Below are 22,343 nucleotides of genomic sequence, written 5' to 3'. Positions count from 1 at the left end.
GGGACCACTTCAGGTGCCCCCAGTGCTGTGGCCTTTGTGTACCAATGGACTGACATTGAATCATAGGTCAGAGTCTTCTCACCATGGCTCGCGCTATCATGAACGCCGCCAAGTCGGCATCCAATGTTGTGTCTATCAACCAGGTATGCCATGGGCAAGAAGGTTTAACTTCTATCGCTGTGCGCTAGGCACTGATTCTTTTTGCGCTGCAGAAATACACCGTCCAGTCCACCGGTGTCTGGGAACGGATTCGTCGCCTTTTCGCTGTCGACCCTAACCGCTCCACCGGTGTCCCCCTGAACGCTCAATTCCGTCTCCCCGCTCCGGGATCTGTGCCTCCTCTTTCCTACGACGATCCCGTCACCATCCCCGCCGGCGATATTGCCGACAACCCCTACTGGAAGCGTGATGTTCGCCGAAACTACCCCCAGCTGAGCACTGTGAGCCAGGCCGATGCGGTTGGACTTCTCACAGTCGGTAGCCAGGCTGCCCCTAAGGATGATGTCCTCAAGATCGGACAGGCCGGAGAGCAGCAATTGATTGCTGTCAAGGAGCAAGGCGAGGAGCGCGGCCTCGCCGCTCTCTTCGAGCAAGATAAGAAGAGCATCCAGGGCGTCCTGGGTGCCAACGGCTTGCCTCCTATGCCCTGCAACATTAACACTACTCCCAAGCCCTCACAATCTAAGTACGAGCTTGGTACCGAGAACGGCTACCCCGAGAAGTGTGTATCTCCAAATCACCATTGTACTGACCCAGGCTAACCATGGTACAGATACACCTGCCGCACATTTGTTTGATTAGACTGTCGTATACAGCAAGAAAATACAATCTTCGTTTTACTTTTTTTTCTCTCATGACAGCAAGCCCCTCTTGGGCGGCAATTGCAATTTTGGCTTGTAGTACAGTACATAGGAACAAATACCCGGGTGCTCACATTCTCCTACTTCCTACTGGCCAATGGTCAGACTTCATCCAAATAGCTAGAGAAATTCTCCTAGGCTGTATTTAGAGAAGAGTAGCCAGGCTTTGAAATAGTGCTCAGGTTTTATTCCCGCTCAACAAGAAGGATTTAGTTATTGGACAATGCAATTTGTGACTTGGGGGTAGACGTGAAACTGAGATGGATGAGAGAAGAGAGTCCAATTGACCTACCAGAGTTCTCAAGGAATTGGTAAACTAAATACCTAGGCGCAGGACAAATATTGCTAATCCGCAAACGGCCTTTGCCGGCATGCATGTCTCGATTTGGCATGCATGTGGCGTGTCGCATGATGTTTACTCCGTACCCCGGATTGAAAAACACCCTGCAGCAGATTGATATTGACAGACGTTTCTAGACCATCTCAGGACATAGATCTCTGCATTGAGGTACATGTCTAGCCTCCAGCGCTAAACAGTGTTCCAGCCCAAGGAGATTGAGGTACCCAGGTTTTACCGAGTACTGGCAATCGTTTCGAGTAAACGCTCGCTATTCAATGCAAGATTTGAACTGGATATCCTATCAGTCCTATTTTCTATTCTACCTATACAAAATAAATTGAGAATATCATGGATGAGGTCTGAGGATTCCCCAAGAGGGCAACCGGGTTTACTTCGGACTTCGCAACACGGGATTTGCAAGTTTTCGCCTATAATTTACAATATCTTGAATGTAGGGATGACCCCCACAAATCACGTAGCTAGTTGAATGTACGATATCCAGAATTCCCGAGCTTCTTGATTCGGTCTTTTGTTGAATGCGGTCGACCCCATAGGTAAGTTGACGTCATCGCCCTCCGCATGCTACCATCGAAGTACAGCCGCTCGCACTGAATCATTACGACGTCACATTCAAACCCCGGTTGCGCCCTCTCAGTACTTAATACCTCTCCTTCCCCTGTCATTTTCTTCATCACTGACAACATCCTTCAATATGACTACTCTGCATTGTGAGTGATCTGATTACGAATCTTCGTTTCCAGAAGTACCCAGGTAGCTAACAAGAGCTCTAGATCTTCCCCCCGTGAAGCCCTCCGCCATCGCGCTGGGTACAATCTTCACCCACACTGCTTCCCTCGGCATCCTTGCCCCTGTCTTCGGTGACACCTACCACCGCGCTCAAGCAGCCAACACAAAGGAGGAGTTCATCAAGTCGAAGGAGGCTGCCGGCGCCGCTGCTGCCTGGGGAAGCTCCCTCGCTGGAAGCGCTGTGCAGACCTATGGTGTTGCTGCACTGATTAATGCCACGGGCACATTGAGCTACAAGGGTGCTGCATACCTGGGAACACTGATTTTCTTTGCAACCGCTGCTCCAGGCGTATGTCCTTGAATAACCCCCCATGAAATACGAGCAATTCGTCTAACAAGTTGCCTATAGGTCGTGAGCCAAGTCTTCTCCGAGAAGCGACCCCTTGACACAATTGCTGTCGGTGCGGTCTCGAGGGTGTTTGAGACCGTTGGTCTTAGCTTGTTCCTCACCTGGTGGGGAACTCGTACTCACCCCTTCGATTAAATTATGAGATCGTGAGAATATAGGTCGAGCTAGAACCTTCTGGTCGGGTTGTGACCGGTTTCTCAACCTTGAACAACTACCTAGTTAATGGATGTAAATGTACAGGAAGATGACATCGCCTGATAATTGAATTGACGTATCCCACTCTCCGCTCCGTGGTCATATCGCTAGTTATGCCCCAAATGGCGCCTAGCACGTAATATAGTAGATGCACAAGTATTATTCTGCTACTCTAGACGGTTGGAGCCAATTGAGATCTCACTTCCAAGCTTAAATTGCGTAATTAGGTAAACTGAACCCACATTGATGTATTGATCGCCCGGTTCCCGATGGAGAACCCCCACGCATAGGTAGCTTGTTGTTACCACAAAGTATAACAAAGGCTACCTCTGTCTATCTATATTGATCTATAAAACCACAAAATAAAGGAAATGGGGTTCACCTAATGGTCCATAGCAGCTCTATTCTCCGAATATGAATATGTAGATCAACTTCGCACGGGCCGAAGCTTGTCTTGGCCAGGCTTGGTGCATATCGACGTTACAGGGTTGTACGTGGTAACCCTGGCCATCACATATAATATTGACAACCCAAGCAAAAATACAATTTCAATTCTTTCAACTCGATCACATTCGATCACTTACATTCGATGCAAATTAATTGGCAAATCGCCACCCATCCAATCATGTGATTCTTCTCGAGAATCTGCGATAAGCTACAGATCCCCCACCAAAAACTTTTTCCATTTACAAACATCCCACCATGATAGAGATTCCAGTTCCAGCCCCTGTGGGCCCAGAATCGAGCCCACCATCGAGTCCAGATGGATTCAGCATCAGCGAGTCATTGGCCCCTCCGCGTGAACTCAAAGCCGCCACCACTACGGATATCACATTCGACGGGCTCCTGAAAGAGCCACTGCTACTAAAAGAAGATCTCACAAATGGATGCGGTGGTCAGTTATGGCCCGCAGGCATGACGCTGGCCAAATACCTTCTCCGCCGCCATGCTGCCGATCTATCTGATAAATCAATGTGAGTGCCCAGCACGTCATTTCTTCTCGTTTCTTCCTAATCCTAGTCTTCAATAGCGTGGAACTTGGAGCCGGCGGTGGTCTCGTCGGACTTGCAATTGCACGCGAATGTCAACTCGAACAACCGCTCTATATCACAGACCAAGAACCTATGTTTTCCCTAATGAAGTCCAACATCCAGCTAAACAATCTCGGCCCGAAAGCGACTGCTGCGATACTAAACTGGGGAGAGCCGATCCCAAGCCAGATTCCATCACAACCAGATGTCATCCTTGCTGCTGACTGCGTCTATTTCGAGCCGGCATTCCCGCTCTTGATCACCACGCTCAAGGACCTCCTGGGACCCAACTCGGTCTGTTACTTCTGCTACAAGCGCCGCAGAAGAGCCGACATGCGATTCATGAAGATGGCCAAGAAGGCTTTCCACATGGAGCCAGTCCTTGATGACCCCGGCGCTGATGGTTATAACAGAGAAAACATCTTCCTCTACACGATACGTGCCAAACAGTCCGATCAGAAAAAGTGACGAGATGATATGTGCGATGCTAGAAAATAGATTTTATGTAGATGAAATGTGACTCCTGAATAGTACATACTGGCCTCCCTCAATTTCACCCCCTCACAACTTCAAATTGTCTCCTCTGTTTTTGGCGCCTGCGCTGACAGCGCCACCATCAATATTCGTCACACGGCCTTCCTTGTCGATGACCTTGACTCCTCCCTTCTTCAGGTCTGAGAGCATCTGTTGCTTCTCGGCCGCCTTGCCAGACTTTTGCTTGCCAGGTTCGGCATCGGCCTTCTTTTGGGTCATCTTATTCTGTCGTCTGTGCTTGGCCTTCTCCTCGCGAGTCATCTCTTCCTTGGAGATGGATGCGCCAGTCTTGAGGACCACTTCGCCTGCAACACGGCCATTATCACCGGGTGCGTAGATCTCCTGTGGTGCAAGTCCAACAGGTCCACCAGCAGCACTGCCAGCTGTGGGGCGTGCCTCTTCCATCATGATAGTTGGTGCATCGGTAACGACGTTGATGCTTGCCTGGGCAATCTTGGGCTTGTAGTGCCAGTTGCATAGAGTATCCAGTTGAGCGCTGACCTCGTTCCAGAGCTGAGTAATCTCAGCGTGTTCCCGGATCAATTTGCGGTCCTTAGTATCCACGAAGTTGGGATCATTGGCCTTAAGATGCTCAGTTTCATACATCTCAGCCAGACCCTGCTGGGCCTTGGTATCATCCAATTCGAAGCGGGGCTTTCTTCCAGCTTGCTGGCCTTCAGCGCCTGGCCGACGGCGGATAACTTCGTCGAACTCCATGGCGAGAATGCGACGCTTAACCAATTCCTCAATTTCCTCACTATCCTCGTTGGTGATGACAGGGACGGGTTTTCCGATTCGTTCGAAGTCGAGATCTTCTTCGATAAGAGAGTTGACGGGTCGCTCGATGGCTCTGGCTTCACCAGTATACATCCATTCTTTCTTGGCCACGTTTGCTGCTTCCAAGCGACGGATCTCATCTGCGATCCGTGCCTTCTGCTTCTCGTGTGAGGAGCGTGGAGCATTGGCGTCACCAGATCCTTCAACTTTGCCCTCTGCTTCATCAGCAGAGTCCACATCGTCATCGTCAAACAAGTCCCGTCGAACGTCATCCATAGCACGCTTGACATCGTCTTCATCGACAGCCGGCGCATCGGGTTGGGTCTTCGGGAGGGCGCGCATTTTCTTGTTGGAGGCCTTGCGGGGTGGAGGTGCGAAGAAATCGGCGTATTTGATATCACTAGTGTTTACCCAAGCAGCGGCTTCGCCATCGTCCATATCGGCAGCGTCTTCATCATCATCGGAATCGGAATCGGCGTTGAGATCGGCATTACCGAAGGTAGGTCCTTCCTCCTCACTATCATCCATGCTTTCATCTTCCTCTTCTGTAGGACGTCGTTTCGATTTGTCGCCACCACGAATGGGCGCAGCACTTCCTGCTACCAACGGGTTTGAGTGCCAGTCAAGCTCATCCTCGTCGCTGTCGTCGCCCTGCTCGGGGCCTCCTGTGGTATCTTGTCTCTCCAAAGCCTCGGATTGCTTGTTGAAGTCGTCGATGGAGAAGAAGCCGTCGTTCAGTCCGAATTTATCCTCGACAAATGTTTCAGGCTCTCCTTCAGCGGAGCCAAGTGATTTATCATCGTCCCAATCTTCCATTTCGTCGTCCTCATCCAGATCTTCAGATCCCATATCAATCTCTTGGTCAGATTCCTCCTCGAGATCATCTTCGTCGAGATCATCTTCAGCACCTGAGCCCTCAGAGAGATCCTCCAGCATGTCCTCGTGGTTGTCGCTGTCGCTTTGCGCACCCTCGGGATCAGAGATACCCTCGGCCTCGGAGTCGGACTGGTCCATGTAGCCGCTATGTTGGGCAATCAAGGTGATATCGCGTTCCACCTCATCACCAGTCGACTCGAGAATTCGTGTTGCTTGTTCCCATATTTGGTTCGAGTTGAAGCCGTCCACGTAGAGGTTCTTCAGTTGGAGCTGGGTAATATCCGAGTCGAGGTCTGATCTTTTGCGCTTTTTGTTGAGTTGCCGACGGGCTGTCTGGGCGTCCACGACAGAACCTGCAAGGGAATCTAGGATGTGCTTTGCGGAATCCACGACGGTCGTATGTAAATCGTTGGTGGGCCGGAGGAATCCCCATGGTGAGGACAGAGCGGCCGATAGAGTCATCTGCTCAGAGGGTTTGGCGGCCTGCACCGAGCCGGACTTGGATTTGGACTGCCCTTTCGCCATTGTGAAAAGAGCTAGGCAATTGTTGGGGTACCAAGATTCTAGAGGAGCAGAAAACGCGATAGAAAAAATTATCGCCGGGCGGACGGTCAGGAGCCAATCATGTTGCTCATCGATAAGATAAGCATCACCACAGGTACGACGATTGCCTTCAAATGTTGCCTACGTTCTACACTGCATAGGTATGTACACTATATGGTTTTAATAGCATAGAATCGCTTAATGTTTCATACTAGGAGCTCATGGCTGCAATTTTCTGAGTATTCCTATCTGGAAATTACAGAGAAGTATGCAGAAGTATACTACCCGACTGGAGCATGGATGGCTTCCTCCGCTCTCTTCTATTTAACAAACCAAAAAAGGGAGGGATACAGCAGTCGCATGAAGAAACATTCAAGTCTCTTATGTATTCGATCTGGAGAGTGCCACCGACTAAGTATGAAGGCAATGACGCCAGCGTTCTGTCATATACATTATAACCTCGAGGCAAACGTGCCACGGAGACAGACAAAACGTACATGTAGATATGGATATATGGATACCAAAATAGGTGAGAATTCTCATTTGATGGGATCTGCCAACCCTTTTTGGCCTGGGAACTTGTGGCTGCAACAATGAGAGATTGAAATAATTCAACGTGATTAGTTTGTCCTCCGCCACAAAAGAAGTCTAGAACGGAGAAGTTCTCGGTGGCTCATAACCCCAAGCTGAGGTATTGCCTCAATGCAGGCGCTGGGGATTAGGAAATGTAAGCAGGTCATCATAGTGACATTTTGAGGCCTATGTTTTGTTTCTGGTGGCCATATATCATGTCGAACATTCCTACTTAAATAGTGGTCTCCTGGACCAAGACATGTTCAATCCTAATAACCGAAATATTCTACAACTGTTAACGAACTATTTGGATTTACAACTTTGGTTTCTTGACGATCTGAACTTGCCAATATGCCAGTAGGCCAGTACATCGAGCAGCAGGCCAGTGGGTCTAAGTCCCAGTTTGCGCCAGGTGAGTTAGCTCCATTTGTTAATTATTGATTCTCTATCTAACCCATGATACTTCGCTCTATAGGCCACAAGATTCCTGTGCAACATTTGAAAAAGCCAGGTCTGCAGTCTGATATGGCAGACCCTAAGCCGGTGTCTACTCATATTCCAACTGAGGACTACGGCTATCAGACCTATAAGGCTGCTGGCAAGCTGGAAGGAAAAAGAGCAATCATCACTGGTGGTGATTCTGGCATTGGCAGAGCGGTTGCAATCTTGTTTGCAATGGAGGGTGCATCAAGTATGATCAACTACTTGCCAGAAGAGGAATCGGACGCGCAAGAGACAAAGAGGCGGGTTGAGGAGCATGGACAAAAATGTCATACTCTCGCCATGGATCTCCGCAAGAAAGAGAACTGCCAAAAGATCATTAATACGGCCATGGAAAAGATGGGTGGCATTGATATCCTTGTGAACAACGCGGCATTCCAAGACATGTTGAGCGATATCAGCGAGCTTGATGAGTGAGTGTTTTTAAATCTGTGCTCTGCTTCGATGGTATACTAACATCTCAAAAAGAACCCAATGGGAGCGAACCTTTGACACCAACATTCACTCCTTCTATTACCTATCCAAGTATGCTCTTGTTCATATGAAGCAAGGTGCCACCATCATAAACTGCGCATCTGTGAATCCTTATATTGGCCGAGGCGATCTCCTCGACTATACTTCCACCAAAGGTGCAATTGTCGCATTTACTCGCGCCTTGTCCAACCAGCAGTTGAAGAAAGGCATTCGGGTCAATTGTGTCTGCCCAGGTCCAAGTAAGTCATCTAATGGGGTTTCCACTTCCAGTTCTAACAAAACAAGTCTGGACTCCTCTGATCCCTGCAACAATGCAAACCGGCCCGATGGAACAGTTCCATGCAGTGCCAATGGGTCGACCGGGTCAACCCAGCGAGGTCGCGACATGTTTCGTCTTCCTTGCCAGCCAAGACAGCAGCTATATCTCCGGACAGTGTTTGCATCCCAACGGAGGTATGATGGTCAATGGATAGGCAGGCGTCACGGCTATGCTGTTCCAGTGTTCCAGTGTTCCAGTGTTCAAATTGTATAGATTGGAATCCACAGCATGCAAGACAAATGACAAGATCCTGATCCCTCTTGTTTGCCATAAGCTACAAGAGAAGCACGTAAGCCAAGACTAGAAACGCTATAAATCGCTTGTGTGCCATGCATTATCTGGTATATTAATGTCGCTTACGGTGATTGTGACTGTACACGACCACATTACACTACCATTCGCCGCGTTGAATCATTCTGCTTTCTCGTTTTCCTCCTTATCTTTCTTGCCAGGCGCATTGGCAACGATCCTTTGGACAGCATCCACAGTTGCATCTGGCCCACCGGCCTCTCGAAGCAGGACCTTGCCCTGTTTATTCACGGCAAAAACACCGCGTACTGTGCCCTTGGGGGATTTCTTGAAACCAATGGCTCCAATGAGAGTAGCTTTGGAGTCGCACATGAGAGGGTAAGGGAGCTTCTGTTTTGTCTGGAAGTTGGTGTTGGCCTTGGGAGAATCGCCCGAAAGACCATAGATAGAGAGACCGGTGGAGCTCAGGTGGGTGTAGTTGTCACGGAACAAGCAAGCTTGCTTGGTACCTAAATGAACAGCATAAGCAAGCTGCTTCAGCAGGAACTATAATTCAGTCCCCGAAGGAGCTCCGAACACAGCGAAAGCACTTACAGCCAGGAGTTGAGGCTTTGGGATAAGTAAAGAAAACCACGCCCGATTTGCTCTCCTCGAGGAGCTTCTTTAGGGATGTTTTCTCGCCCTCGTTGGTCTCAAACTCGCCGCCAAAGTTTTCTATGTCGATTGTGTCGTCCGCCTCGGGCACCTTTGGCGCGGGGCTTTTTTCAGTATCATTATCGGTTGTATCTGGCTCTGGTTTGGACTTGGGAGTTGGTTTGGACTTCTTCTCCACGACTGGAGGTGGGGCAGGCGCCTTGCGCTTCCTGAGTTCGACCATGATGTGAAGCAAGGGGGAGAAAATAAAACACCGAGGGGTAAAGAGGAATGAATTGGAGTCAATTGGACATTCTGGTACATAAGCTGCACCTGGGCAGCTGTGCAGGTACAGAACTCTTACATAAGCGATCGGGAACCCGGTGGCGCAGTGTGGCGCCGAGGCTCTCCGAACTCGCCCTGGCCCTGACCCGGAAGAGATTTTCCCCTCAGTCGATCAATAAAATCCACTCTTCTCCATTATTCTCTTTTGATCTGACTTACTCATATTTGCCTCCGTCCTCTCATAGATTTAGACCTAGAATTCTTTATTTCAACTTCCCATTCTTCTCTTATCCTTAACTGGAATCGGTCTTACTTCTTCCTTACTCCCTTCTCGGTCTATCTCAAACCATTATCCTTTCATCCACGCCAGCTCCTATCACAACTGTTTTTTATCACACGATCACGCGACCATACCGTGTCGTTGACGCGATCCGCAACTCGCAATTATGAAGGTTTTCTCTTCCGAATGCACCTTTGACTACTCGTGGGACGAGGTGTCAACTGCGAACTGGCGCAAATACTGTCCCTGGAATGATAAGTCGACACACGTCGTGGGCGTAGACACGCTGTCTCGCACTGTTGACCCCAGCACTGGCATTGTGAGTCATTCGATCTTGGAGCAGTCCTCTCCAAAATACTCTCCAAAATACCCCGAGGGTCATTGTATTGACTTTTTTTCTGTAGTTGCGAACCGAGCGTCTTATCACGTGCAATCAATCTGTACCACAATGGGTCCTCTCAATTCTCGGCGGAACGAATACCTCCCACGTCTATGAAGTCTCCTATGTCGATCCAGTCGCCAAGAAGGTGACCATGTGCTCCACCAACCTGACATGGTCAAACGTCCTCAGCGTGCGCGAGACTGTTATCTACCGGCAATCCGCCCTCAACCCGGCCACCACCACCGAATTTAGCCAAGAAGCTAAGATTACTGCTCTTTGCGGTGGATGGCAAAAGATTAAGAACAAGGTTGAAGAGGCAAGCGTGGATCGCTTCCGTGAAAATGCCAAGATTGGCCGCGAAGGATTCGAGACCGTCCTTGAGATGAGCCGCCGCGTCTTCGGCGAACAGCGTGAACTTGAGAAACAACGCCTCCAAGTATGAGCGCTTGATACTACCGACTTTCCTCACGACATATTTACAGCATCCCATCTCTTCGTTTTTATCGGCATCAAGCGACTGCATATGTATTCCGGCGTCTGTTTTGCATCTTCGAGCACTGGCGCCAAATGGAGTTTTCTGTCTTAACCTGGTTTTCTTTTCTTTTCGACATTCAACTTTCGCTCTACTCCCAAATACCACCTTTTGCCTCGCGATAGCCTCTGGCCAAAGAAAAAAGTTCTTGATCAAGTTACTTTGAGCGGGTTATCTTTTACCTGCTTTTATTTTTCATACTGATGAGCCCCAATTCAACAAGGGGGCACAGATGTACCATTAAGAAGCTTTCCAAAATAGATATGAAATTCTATTATCATACAACATTCACCTTAAAATTCATAAAATCATTAAAAGCCCAGCCATATGCCCTGCCGAAACAGTTCACGAACACCAAAACCCCATTATACTCCAGCAGCGAGACCTGCCGCTATCCTACTAAACCTCCGAGTACCACCCGACTGACCCCAGCAATCTCACTCTTGACCGTATTTCGGCTCGCATCTTCAAGCTCACGCACTGCACCGGCCACCATGATCTTCCGCAACTTGGCATCCGCTTTGGAAAAAATCTCGCCCAAAGCTACCGTGCAGACAGTTGGGGATGCCACGAGAGTCATGAGCCGGCTATAAGTGTCAATCAAGACATCGCACAGTGTCGCAAAGGTCTCAAAAAAGTCCGGCTCGAACGGCAACGACGGCGTGAGAAGATAGGTATATTCCTCGCCAGGAAGCAAATCCGCAGACTCCGTAAGTGGGAAGGAAGTGACCGAGGCCGCCGCAGAAGAAGCCGACCCAAGATTGCCCGCGGCGCCTTTCAGGTCTGATGGGTCGCTGGACTGCATTGGCAGTCCGATCTCGTTTGCGGAGCTGGCGCGTCGGGTCTTGGTACCTGCATGCGCGGCGCGCTTGAACATTTGGGGTATACGGCCTCTGGTGAGACTCGAGGAGGAGCTTCCATCCGGGGGATGCACGGCCTGGTAAGCCTCGAATTCGAGTAGCAATGCATTGAGGGCGCGTAGGTACTCGTATGGGCTGGAATTGACATCGAGTATTGTTGGCAATGATAATCCTAGAAGTAAATAGTTGATTGCGCGGCGAGAGAGCTTCCGAGCTTCGAAATACGGTAGGCGCGTGATATCAGCCCGGGAGAAATGCACGGTATTGAACCAATAGAGTCGTCCTTCGTGGCTGCATGCATAGTATGAGTCAGTAGCGCCCAGACTTAGGCGTGTTGGGATCCACTCACGCCTTTCTCAAATAGTCGAGAGTCGATATCCGTTTCGCGGCCATCTCATGAATATGTTGATAGATTGCGCCTGCACTCTGCGGCCCGAGAAGGCCCGCGCCGGTGATGACTGGAGGTGGAATGCCATGTGCTCCTTCGAATTTTCCATTGGACTTGACCGTGTCGCGCCGCGAGAGACTCGGGGCGAAATTAGAAGGGATCATTGGCGTTTGTGGGCAATTTCGAAGCAAAATAAAACAATGCGACACGAACGAAAGTGGACAAGGGTCGAGAGCAGGACAAGGGAGGGTCCAGAAAAGAGAACAAGGGCAAGAAACCGATGAGGCCGGACTAAGAAGCGAATGAATTAGTAAAGACCCCTGTCGGTAGTTGTGTTGCGAGTCTCAGGAGATCTGGAGAATGTTCCCCGCAAGTCCAGAGCCCAACTGCGATGCTCACGATTACTGTACCCGTACCTCCTATTGTAATTTACCCTTTGTCGATCCCATCCCCCTCCTGCCCCTCTGTCCTGTCAGGTTTAAAACATTGAAATACTTGTCAAAGAGCAATCTCTTGAAAAATGGATTCTACCCCTCCGGAAGAGCAGATTCCTTTGCCTGGACAATGGCCTGTTGATCCCCAGGAGGATGTACCAATCTCGGAGGACCGACTCTGGGTTGATGGATGCTTCGACTTCAGTCACCACGGCGAGTTTGCCATTTATCACCTGGTCAATCACCTTGGGACTAATTTGTTGATTGCCATACAGGTCATGCCGGTGCTATGCTTCAAGCCCGCCAGCTGGGAAAGGCCCTATACGTCGGCATACACTCCGACCAAGCTATCCTTGAGAATAAGGGTCCGACGGTGATGTCACTGGAAGAACGGTTGGTTTGGCCACTGTCTGTGGGGTTCTAGTTCTAATACTGTTCTCTCGCTAGTGTCGCAGCGGTTGACGCGTGTCGTTGGGCAACCCAGAGTGTTCCCCATGCCCCCTATGTGACCTATTTACCCTGGGTATCCCACTATGGATGCAAATACGTTGTGCATGGAGACGATATTACTTCCGACAGTGATGGAAACGACTGTTATCGCTTTGTCAAAGCTGCTGGACGCTTCCGTGTCGTCAAAAGAACACCTGGCATATCGACAACTGATCTTGTCGGCCGCATGCTGCTGTGCACTAAGAACCACTTTGTCAAATCTGTGAAGGGTACACTCTCTGGACTAGAAGGGTATGGAAGCCTGGAAGAGCGTAAAGCTTCAGGGGCAGATCTTCTGCAAAGAATCAAGGACTATGCGACGGACGAGAGTGGTCTCCAACCTGGTCCTCAAGTGTGGACCTGGACTGGCTCAGGCACAGCGAAGCTGGATCACGTTGTCGAGGAGGCTGGCCTCTTCGAGACGCTGGTCGATGGAAAGGGGCCCAAGCCCGGACAGAGGGTTATTTATGTTGATGGAGGCTTCGATCTCTTTTCCTCGGGTCACATTGCGTTCCTGCGCAAAGTTATAGAGCTTGAGGAGTCCGAGGGTCGCCAGCGTGGCTGGTTTGAACCTGAGCAGATTGAAAAGAGATTGAAGGACTACAACGAGGACTATTCTCCCGCCTATATTGTGGCAGGTATTCATGATGACGATGTGATCAACCATTGGAAGGGCTTGAACTACCCGATCATGAACATCTTCGAACGTGGTCTCTGTGTTCTTCAATGCAAGTACATCAATGCTGTCATTTTCTCTGCGCCCTTTACGCCCAGCGAACCATACCTGAAAGCTATCCCATGGGGCACTCCCGATGCTGTCTACCATGGACCTACGACCTTCATCCCGCTTACCTATGATCCGTACACTGCCCCCAAGCAGATGGGAATCTTCCGGGAAGCCGAGAAGCATGCCTTCCAACACGTGAACGCTGGCGAGATTGTTGGTCGCATTCTGAAGAGCCGTGAGGCTTATGAAGCTAGGCAACGTGCGAAGCTGGACAAGGCCGTTGCCGAGGAGTTGGTGAAGTCACAAGAAGCAGCTGAAGCAGCTAAGGTAGCTCAATAAGCTAACTCTTATCTTTTTTGTGGGAAATACTAATCATGTAATGACGATCAACTGCACATATGATGTCAGACCTCATCAACTGGGGTTTTATCTTAAACAAGCGTCTAGTTCATGCCTTTGCATGGTGGCTTGCAGCAACTTGATCTAATGGATAATTGCCAAAATCATCAATATCTATTCAAGTACTGCGCCTGTGTTTGGATTGAGATATCCCCCCAAAAAACATCCATTCAAACCTCTACATATACCCCGGATTTTAGGGTACCCGACATACCTTATGTATGTATGTAGCTTTCCCTTTCCATTTTAGTGCTTAGCCCTTGCCACTTTCTCCTCACTTGGTAAAGAGGTGAAACTCAACAGGCGAAACTAATATCTAGCGCATCTATACTCTACGTGTGCCAGAGATGTTCAAGGGCCTCCGGGTATGAGCGCTAACGTAGGCGTAACGAAGGACTATCATGGAGAGTATCTATCGAGGCATTTACGTACTTAATATTTAGGGTAATCAGACTGGCACAGCTGCACGTGGATCTCGCTATGGTCAAGAAAAGGACAGGGCCTTTGGGTAGGGACAGGTCATTGCCGGGCAGCGCGAAGGTCACATACAGCCCTTTGTTCAACCTTCGGAGATGACTCAATCAATTATAATCACTTTACTCCATCTAGCTAGGAGGCTTGCAGATCAGGCTATATTGATAGCTCATACTACGAGAGATGAAACTTCTCAACAAGACTATAATAGATTAACTCACTTGGATCAATTCATTAATTAGAGGCAGACAAAGCGACATTGGGTTTAGGAGCTATACAATTGTTAAAATACAACAAGAACTACAGCAATAGTCATTCTGCTTCTGAAGGAACAGTCACGGCATCTTCGTCAGACAGAGTATCATCCTCTTCATCCTCGTCGGTTCCTTGCATTGCAGCAATACGAGTTAAATGCCATATGCGATTAAGCAACTCCCATGAAGGGAGTGGACGATTGATTGGGTCATCAGTCGTAACCGTGGGAGGGTAGAAGCTCGCTCTGGGTATGCTCTCTGTACCAGGGGTATTGCGGACTATGCGATGGATCAGTTCTCGAAATCATCTTCGAATTCGGAGAACATGTTTATAGGATCCCTCATTGAAGCCATAGGGGGAATTGAAGGCTTTCGAGTAATGAGGTTAGACGTAACTGATCAGCAGAAGAGAAAAGGGAAAAGAGAAAAGAGAAGAGTGACATAAGAAAGAGAGACGAAAAGCAAGAAAGAAAAGAGCATCGGAGTGGATATGTTATAGGCCCCCATAAATAATGTCCCAGAACGCCCGAGCCAATGCACTGCTTTATCTGTACACACCTGCCACCGCAGAGTTCAGTTCTTCCGGAACGGATCGCTGTCACTGTCGAGCAATTGAACCACCGTTCCATCCTCAGTCTCCAGACTCCATTCCTCAGTACGGAACTAGAAGAAACATAATAATTAGCAATTGTAACCAACAAATAACATAGCCAGGTTCCAAAGCAAGCAACTTCAAGAAACTCACATAGCTCATACGATCCGGCCGAATGCTACGGAATCTCATCTTTCCCTCGGTCTTAGTGCCCTTAACCCAGAAGGAAATATTAATGCGACCATGCAATTGGTTCATCTCGCCACTGATCCACGGAATCTGCTGCGCAAAGTAGATCTCATCGCCCAAGATCTCGCGAGCCCGCGGCGACGTCCGCAGCGCATACAGCGTGCTGTGCACCACGCTCGACGACGATTTCTGGTAGTTGAAGATACCCAGCATGCCCGCTCCGACTGCGACGACGAAGATCGGCAGGGTCATCAACCACCGGCGTCCGGGTTTGGGGTCGGGGAGCTCGCGGTCGGCGCGTCGTTCGAGAAGTGGACCCGCGTTGGGCCCGGGGGCGGCAATGAGTGTGCGTCGGCTAGCGAGGTTGACTCGTGGTAGGCCGGGGAGCCCGGCGCGCCGGGTGAAAGCTCGCAGGAAGACCATGGTGGTTGTGTTTGGGGGTTGGGGATGAATTGGGGATTGAGATGCTGAGAGGGGATGCGGAAGAAAAGAGTGCCAAACAAGACAAACAGCCGGTTTGGTTGGGCTTTCGACGTCACCGCATCGGCTCGAGGATACAACTTCTATTTGTGTCTTTCTTTTCGGAGTTTTGCGCTCCTCTCGAAATGGTTGTAGTTCGACTGCGAAAGGCGTTTCGGTATCCTGAGGAATCAGAGGATGAGCGCGACGAGCTGGATGAAGAGGAACAGGAACGGGTTATCGAGCAGTTGCAGAGCCAGAATGATGTTCGCAACGCCCAGTACAGTGTATATAGTTCCTTTTCTATTTTAATCGAGAACCAATGCTAAAGGTGTGTAGGTGATTTTCACTGCGCTGCCCTTGCTGGCTGCTATGATGTTCGTGCCCTCGGTGCTTTCGGCTTCCAGTCAGGTTGAACGATTGTTCTCGCTCCTCGGCCTTGGCTCGTTGTTGACGACAGCTTATATCATGAAATGCTCTCCTCTTCAGCCAGATCGCAAAGGCAAGAAGCCTATGACTATCCACAATGAACGTGTCGCTCGGGTCCATGCGGCTTTGGTGCCTGGTACCGGTGTGGTCTGCTTGTTGTTGGCCCTGGTTTATCTTTCAGCAGCGTCATATGAAATTCGGCCAGTCTTATATCTAGTTCCTGGAGGTGAGTATATTCTGTGTTTGTCATGAGATACAGAGACTGACTTTTGTATAGCTATGTTCGTCACGATTCTACTTGCTCGAAACGTTATGCTCTCTGTTGACCTCGCATCGCTCAAGGATCTACAGTACGAGTACAAAGGTGCCTAGCCAGATGATAGCAGCCAGATGATAGCAAATAGCGAGCTCCGTGTCTGTATTCATATGTTCATTAAAGGTACACCCAGATTATGTTAAAACATGGTGTCGCAGAAGGGTTCAGCCCTTCGGGGAATCACAAATCATATCTCCTTCCCAGTTCGCTAGTAATCAAACGGCCCGGTTAAAATCGTTCTTTCGGCACCCAGTAATCCTTGTTGTTCGTGAGGATACACCTATCCCACGAGAAGCTGCCAATCCTGTCTGTTCCTCTCCTGCATCAGTGGTCGTCTTCCTTGCTTCCTCAAATCCTGTAAAGTTCGTAGGTCGATCCAAGCGCCCAAGCTCACTGCAGAGATGGGTCAACAGGGATGTCTTCATTCAGACAATTCGCGCTCAACTGAATTTCATCGTTGTTGGTATCATTGCCGCTATCATTGCCAGTGCTGTTGCTGTTGCTATTGCCGTTGCCGTTCTGTGCCGGCTGATCAAATGGGCTGGACTCGAAGCTGAAACCTTGCTGTTCCAGAGTCTTTTGCCGTTCCAGTTGAGCTTCCTCCACTTCTTTTTGACGCTTTTGAATGCGTCCGTGAACATCATCACCAAATTTCTTCAGCCACCATAGATTCGATTTCCGGAAGTCCACCAGGGTTTCAATACTGCGGGGATCGGCCACTTTGCTTGTATCGTGGCCGAGAACGGTGCAGTTGGGCTCGTATGGCTTCATGGATGGATCTTTTTGGCAAGCACCGCAGCTGCACTCTTTACGACACTTTGGACAGAGCCAGTGATGCTTCTCCATAGCCTCTTGAGGCGATATTTCGAAGGCGCGGTAAAGGCTTCCATAACAGTATTTCTGGTCGCAGTTCGAGCATGGTGCAAGCTTCCAGTTGTGTTCAAAATGAAGACAAACGTGACAGCGGTGAACATCACCTGCCTGGGCCTTGAGGGACCGCCGGACTTTAATTCGCTTCCGAGATCGAGTCTTTTCATCATCGCTATCGTCGTCTTGTATGTTGTCTTCAATCATAGGCTTAGGGTTTTTGGGTCATTCCAAGGACGACGCGCCAATTGCTCTTGGCAGATCTCTGCGACTGATTTTTTGCCAGCCTGACCTCGGGCAACAACAAAAGTCGGGAACTGAGCCTTCAGTTCTTTGCTGTTATCGTCAGAAGTAATGATCAAACGTCGCCATGCCTCGTAGCGCTCTGTCAAGGTTTTCCATGGGAATTGTTCCATCCACTTGAGGTTGGAAACGCAGCCGCAGCTTCTGCCCATGACGTAACAGTCCATGCATACATCGTAGGGGTCATCCTCGCCACCAAAGGCATCTGCACAGCCGGGGCAGGTAAGGAATCTATTGAAGATGTTGCATCGGCAATATGAGCAAGTGACATTGCTCTGGAATTCGTGGTACTCGACACTCTTCTCCGGTTTCTTCTGCGAAAAGGATTCAGATAACAAAATGTTCTTGTACATATTGAACAGTCTTTTGAAATCTTGCCATAGTTGGTCAACCACAGCATGGTCAAGCTTTTTAGCCTGTCGCAATAACTTTGAATATTTTTCGAGTGTAAAGTACACAATGGCCTTGTTCTTGTATTGTTCGTCACGGCAGACCATCCGCGCATGTGGCAAAGCTTCGCGCAGAGCCAGCTCGAGCGTGTCCACTGTGGTGCGATTCCACGCAACTTTCATTGTGCGAGTACCGCGGTTCCAGACCTGGTGTGCAGCAAGAGGAGGAACAAGAATAAGGTCGCCGGGTTTCTGTTCAACAACCCAGGTTTTGAATGGTGCAATCTCCCATGCATGCAAAGGAGCAAAGAAATCCTCAATGTCAATATCGTGTCCGAGAACAGACATCCAGTATTCAGAAACAATTCGTCGATCCTTGGTCTCTGTCATGAGCCAGATTGAAGAGCCCGGTTCCGTTGGTTTGCCGTTTTCTGGAGACCCATCGGACGCGTCAACCATTATGTTGTGCCCTAGACTGGCACACATCTCTTGATGTGCAGGGGTATATGTGCCCTCGTGGCCGATGTAGCACATCAGATTCTCTGCACGCATGTTTGCGGGAAGACTGCTCATTAGATCGCCTGCCGGGGCAATGGGTTCACCTTGGGCGGTCTTCGGTCCTTGAGTGAAATTGGTGTTTTGCGAAGCTGGGCCTTCAAATGGCCTAGGCCCTTCATTCAAGTAGAACAGTGAAGGTGGTATCTGTTTCTCGAGGTAATCACGCCATTCCGGGGGGCAGTCGATATCCTTGAGATACAGGCGCTGCACCTTTTTGCTCGAGAAATTTTCCGTTGTGATCTGGCGAGTAAGAAGTCCAAGGCTCTCTAAATAGTGTCCCATGGAAAAGCGTTGGTTTGTCTTCCGAACAAGATCTCGAACTTCCTCGGCTGTTGGGGAGATAATTAGTATTGGTCAATGACGAAACGGAGAACCCCCGCAGAGCGAGCTCACTTTTCTCCGAGTACTTTTCTCGGAGCCATTTTTCGGTAAAAAGAACCTTATCAAAGCGATGATGAAAACCCTCGATGACCAGTGGCCGTCCAGTCAACACAACCTGGAACAGGATAAGCCTCTCGAAATCCTCCAGCGGAAACTCGTCGACCGTATCGCAGTTGATTCTCATGGCAAAGTCGAAATTGGGAGTAGATTCAACAATATGCTGGACATCTAGCAGAGGCGGGAGGGGCTCGAAAGCCAAGCGGGTTCGATGTGCCGGCATGACTGGCGCAGAGCCCCAGAGGGGACAAGACTTGATGCTTAATTGATGTTCGTTTTGAGCACAAAGCTTAGAGGAGTCAATATCATTATTTGAGGAAATGGATTGGCTGGGCCCAAGAGCGATGTCACAGAAATCTCGGAATATTAATGTGATTGGGGGGATTGCGGTGTTGTTTGCTGTTGTTGGCGCGCAGGTTTTCGGAAATGATTGAGACAAGATGCGAAGAGTAAGGAGCAGAGGAGGAACAGGCAGACACACAGTCAATGTTGCAAGAGGGTGGGGACAATGGGGAAGCAAGTGAAGAGATGTGAAGAAGAGAAAGAATGTGGAAGGTGTCGCAGTTTGCTCGCTTTACTTTTGGCGATCGTCACTTTGCGTCTGGGGGAACGCGGTCTCCCGCGTCAAGTTGGGGCCTCAGGCAGCAGCCTGCATCACTGTCACTTTCTTATTTTGGGATTCTTCTGACTGGAGAAATTAAGTGACACAAATATACATTCTTAGTCTCTGTTTCATCTTGGAGCTATCTATGTACTAAGCTAATTACTGAAGTACTCGGCCTGATATATCATGATATTGTCCTCTGCCATGCGATGTCTATAGATATGATACCCAAATAGGCTTAGGGCGAGGAACCAGGTCGCCCGGGCTTTTCCTGGATGACGATGTTCATTTGCATCTGACATCTCCAGATCTTCAGATGGTCCAGACCTCCAAAGGCTTCTGAAAGAATATGAAATTGGCCAATTGGCTTGATTGACCCTCATTTGGTGTTTAGATTCCCTCGCTACCATCACCATGCTTTCCAACAGCTCCCGTCTCTTCCGCGCTCGACTATCCCCATACACCAGGCAAAAGGTCAATCTTCCTGGCATGTACAATGGGCGCCTCTCCACACTCACCCACCATGCCTATTCCTCAACACAATTGAAGAGCCGCCGGTCCCCCACTGGTGCCTTATCCAACAATGCCCTGCGAACAACACAGATCCAAGTCCGACACAGCTCGCAATCGCAATCGCCCGCAACACTACCAGTTGAGGCAGACAGCGCGGAGAAGAACCCAGCCACACACTATATTCCGCCAAAGACCGGCTTGATCGCATCATTGCCAAGTTCATGGATCCCTTATGCGGAGTTGGTGCGACTGGATAAGCCCACGGGCACATACTATCTTTTCTTCCCAACGCTCTTTTCCACCCTCCTCGCGGCGCCAATGGCAGGTGTGGCGCCGCTTCATGTTCTGGGCACAGCAGCACTTTTCTTCTCTGGTGCGCTGATTATGCGCGGTGCTGGTTGCGCGATCAACGACCTGTGGGACCGAAACCTGGATCCTCACGTCGAACGCACCAAGTTCCGCCCCATTGCCCGGGGCGCCTTGTCGCCGCAGAAAGCAGTGCTCTTTACAGGATCGCAACTGTTTGCTGGCTTGGGTGTTCTCCTTTCATTCCCTACTCAGTGTCTTTGGTATGGCATTCCTAGTTTGCCCATCGTGGTCGCCTATCCGCTTGCCAAGCGTGTGACCAACTACCCCCAGGCAGTCTTGGGCCTTGCCTTTTCATGGGGAGCGATCATGGGATTTCCGGCGTTGGGAGTGGATCTACTTGCCAATCACGATGCCATGATGGCTGCAGGAGCTCTTTATTCCAGTTGCATTGCTTGGACAGTTCTGTACGATATGATCTATGCGCACATGGACATCAAGGATGACGTCAAGGCTGGGATCAAGTCGATTGCTCTCCGCCACGAGCACAATACCAAGGCTGTCCTAAGTGGCTTGGCAGTGACTCAGGTCTCCCTCCTCGCGGCTGCAGGAGTTGCTGCCGGTTGCGGACCTGTCTTCTTCGTGGGCAGCTGTGGTAGTGCTGTTTTGACCCTTGGTCTCATGATCTGGAGGGTTCAGTTGAAGAGTGTCCGTAACTGCTGGTGGTGGTTCAAAAACGGATGTCTACTGACCGGTGGAGGAATCTCCTTGGGATTGCTCGCAGAATACGCGGCGCAATACCTTGGTTTGTACAAGAAGACGGAGTTGGAGCCTGTGATGGCCGAGTCCGCACACTAAACATGTAACAATATAAATAGGCGTTCAAGGCCCGGTTTGTGATTTATGGCTTCTGCGTCAATTTCGCCGGACAGTTAGATGACGCCGACAATGTGTTTCTTTCCATTTGCATAGATAGCATACAGCAGATATCACAAAAGTAAACAGTATCATGAGAGCTCTCCACCGGTCCGGTACTCCTCATAATAGTATTTCTTGAAATCTGGCATTGCCCACCTCTCCATCCACTCACACTTCAGTAGTTCCTGTGCTGTCAACTGTTGTTCCGGCTCAGAAGACAGCATCAATCTCAACGTCTTCATTGCAGCAGCTCTCTCTTCTACACCAAAGCCCAGGATTCTAGCTTGTTGGCGTCGACGTTGTATATTCTTTGCAAAGTGGCCTGCCCAAGATCTCGCCTGTCGATCTTGCTTTGGGTTGCCATTTTGATCGAAATCTTCGTCACGCGCCTCCCATTTTCCCCACCACCGTGGAGATGATCTCCCAAGACTATCAACCTGTTCTGATGTGATATCATCTGGCGTGGCAAGTATGTCCGCAAAAAAAGGCCGCTGACCGAGCATTATCCATATAGAACCTGCGAGTGTCCAGATATCAGCCGAGAAAGATAGGCTGTGTTCTGGCTCAACCCAGGCCTCGGGGGGTACAAAGGACACAGGGGCATATGAGCTATATCGATGCTCTTGTGAGGGTCTGTGTGCCTCTCCGAAGTCACCAAGAGATACCCCGGATTTTGCAGCGCAGAACTCATCGGAGGGTTTTCTGGGACAGGTTGGGGGAGTGGCACTAGATGGGACTGTAGGCTCAAGAGCTTGGCCGTCAGGATGAAGAACTGAGCATATGGTCGTAAAATTGCGAGAAATACAAACCTCTATGAGCAACGCCTGTACTATGAATGTACTCGACGGCTAGTACGAGTTGCACAATAAGTGAGCGAGCCGGGTACGAGCCTGAAAG

At 49.7% G+C, this 22,343-nt stretch overlaps 14 protein-coding genes across 14 annotated transcripts; 8 read left to right on the top strand and 6 right to left on the bottom strand.

Moving 5' to 3' along the window:
• Positions 1-83: 83 nt before the first annotated feature.
• N7457_002411 (uncharacterized protein) lies at positions 84-797 on the top strand (the record flags this gene model as incomplete). The annotated part of the gene is made up of 3 exons (XM_057173457.1): positions 84-143; positions 189-721; positions 773-797. The coding sequence occupies 3 exons, from the start codon at positions 84-86 to the stop codon at positions 795-797; spliced, it is 618 nt and encodes a 205-aa protein (XP_057033608.1).
• A 1,115-nt stretch (positions 798-1,912) lies between these two features.
• On the top strand, positions 1,913-2,491 carry N7457_002410 (DUF1761 domain-containing protein; the record flags this gene model as incomplete). The annotated part of the gene is made up of 3 exons (XM_057173456.1): positions 1,913-1,928; positions 1,992-2,296; positions 2,357-2,491. 3 exons carry the CDS (start codon positions 1,913-1,915, stop codon positions 2,489-2,491), a joined length of 456 nt encoding a protein of 151 aa, XP_057033607.1.
• Positions 2,492-3,253: 762 nt separating this feature from the next.
• N7457_002409 (uncharacterized protein) lies at positions 3,254-4,050 on the top strand (the record flags this gene model as incomplete). Its single annotated transcript, XM_057173455.1, has 2 exons — positions 3,254-3,525; positions 3,582-4,050. 2 exons carry the CDS (start codon positions 3,254-3,256, stop codon positions 4,048-4,050), a joined length of 741 nt encoding a protein of 246 aa, XP_057033606.1.
• A 93-nt stretch (positions 4,051-4,143) lies between these two features.
• On the bottom strand, positions 4,144-6,294 carry N7457_002408 (rRNA-processing protein MPP10; the record flags this gene model as incomplete). The annotated part of the gene is made up of 1 exon (XM_057173454.1): positions 4,144-6,294. One exon carries the CDS (start codon positions 6,292-6,294, stop codon positions 4,144-4,146), a length of 2,151 nt encoding a protein of 716 aa, XP_057033605.1.
• Positions 6,295-7,236: 942 nt separating this feature from the next.
• On the top strand, positions 7,237-8,333 carry N7457_002407 (oxidoreductase, short-chain dehydrogenase/reductase family; the record flags this gene model as incomplete). Its single annotated transcript, XM_057173453.1, has 4 exons — positions 7,237-7,297; positions 7,361-7,799; positions 7,855-8,099; positions 8,146-8,333. The coding sequence occupies 4 exons, from the start codon at positions 7,237-7,239 to the stop codon at positions 8,331-8,333; spliced, it is 933 nt and encodes a 310-aa protein (XP_057033604.1).
• A 257-nt stretch (positions 8,334-8,590) lies between these two features.
• Positions 8,591-9,386, bottom strand: N7457_002406 (thioredoxin peroxidase DOT5; the record flags this gene model as incomplete). The annotated part of the gene is made up of 2 exons (XM_057173452.1): positions 8,591-8,937; positions 9,023-9,386. Coding segments are annotated over 2 exons (711 nt in total), but the record flags the coding sequence as incomplete, so codon positions are not given.
• A 406-nt stretch (positions 9,387-9,792) lies between these two features.
• On the top strand, positions 9,793-10,450 carry N7457_002405 (putative mitochondrial protein sorting (Msf1); the record flags this gene model as incomplete). Its single annotated transcript, XM_057173451.1, has 2 exons — positions 9,793-9,945; positions 10,031-10,450. The coding sequence occupies 2 exons, from the start codon at positions 9,793-9,795 to the stop codon at positions 10,448-10,450; spliced, it is 573 nt and encodes a 190-aa protein (XP_057033602.1).
• A 481-nt stretch (positions 10,451-10,931) lies between these two features.
• Positions 10,932-11,952, bottom strand: N7457_002404 (uncharacterized protein; the record flags this gene model as incomplete). Its single annotated transcript, XM_057173450.1, has 2 exons — positions 10,932-11,691; positions 11,750-11,952. 2 exons carry the CDS (start codon positions 11,950-11,952, stop codon positions 10,932-10,934), a joined length of 963 nt encoding a protein of 320 aa, XP_057033601.1.
• A 356-nt stretch (positions 11,953-12,308) lies between these two features.
• On the top strand, positions 12,309-13,777 carry N7457_002403 (ethanolamine-phosphate cytidylyltransferase; the record flags this gene model as incomplete). Its single annotated transcript, XM_057173449.1, has 3 exons — positions 12,309-12,435; positions 12,498-12,615; positions 12,670-13,777. 3 exons carry the CDS (start codon positions 12,309-12,311, stop codon positions 13,775-13,777), a joined length of 1,353 nt encoding a protein of 450 aa, XP_057033600.1.
• A 1,361-nt stretch (positions 13,778-15,138) lies between these two features.
• Positions 15,139-16,015, bottom strand: N7457_002402 (cytochrome c oxidase assembly factor 1 family protein; the record flags this gene model as incomplete). Its single annotated transcript, XM_057173448.1, has 2 exons — positions 15,139-15,228; positions 15,311-16,015. Coding segments are annotated over 2 exons (795 nt in total), but the record flags the coding sequence as incomplete, so codon positions are not given.
• N7457_002401 (uncharacterized protein) lies at positions 15,952-16,606 on the top strand (the record flags this gene model as incomplete). The annotated part of the gene is made up of 3 exons (XM_057173447.1): positions 15,952-16,092; positions 16,145-16,460; positions 16,512-16,606. The coding sequence occupies 3 exons, from the start codon at positions 15,952-15,954 to the stop codon at positions 16,604-16,606; spliced, it is 552 nt and encodes a 183-aa protein (XP_057033598.1).
• Positions 16,607-16,940: 334 nt separating this feature from the next.
• Positions 16,941-19,328, bottom strand: N7457_002400 (putative JmjC domain protein; the record flags this gene model as incomplete). Its single annotated transcript, XM_057173446.1, has 3 exons — positions 16,941-17,614; positions 17,656-18,996; positions 19,061-19,328. The coding sequence occupies 3 exons, from the start codon at positions 19,326-19,328 to the stop codon at positions 16,941-16,943; spliced, it is 2,283 nt and encodes a 760-aa protein (XP_057033597.1).
• A 795-nt stretch (positions 19,329-20,123) lies between these two features.
• N7457_002399 (putative para-hydroxybenzoate-polyprenyltransferase Coq2) lies at positions 20,124-21,386 on the top strand (the record flags this gene model as incomplete). Its single annotated transcript, XM_057173445.1, has 1 exon — positions 20,124-21,386. The coding sequence occupies one exon, from the start codon at positions 20,124-20,126 to the stop codon at positions 21,384-21,386; it is 1,263 nt and encodes a 420-aa protein (XP_057033596.1).
• A 149-nt stretch (positions 21,387-21,535) lies between these two features.
• On the bottom strand, positions 21,536-21,949 carry N7457_002398 (uncharacterized protein; the record flags this gene model as incomplete). The annotated part of the gene is made up of 1 exon (XM_057173444.1): positions 21,536-21,949. The coding sequence occupies one exon, from the start codon at positions 21,947-21,949 to the stop codon at positions 21,536-21,538; it is 414 nt and encodes a 137-aa protein (XP_057033595.1).
• Between the last annotated feature and the right edge of the window lie 394 nt (positions 21,950-22,343).

This window comes from Penicillium paradoxum (genome assembly GCF_028828445.1).
Source record: "Penicillium paradoxum strain IBT 22861 chromosome Unknown utg000003l_segment0_segment0, whole genome shotgun sequence".
NCBI classification, from domain to species: Eukaryota; Fungi; Ascomycota; class Eurotiomycetes; order Eurotiales; family Aspergillaceae; genus Penicillium; species Penicillium paradoxum.
Note: the sequence above shows the minus strand (reverse complement) of the source record. Positions and strands in the feature narration are given on the sequence as shown.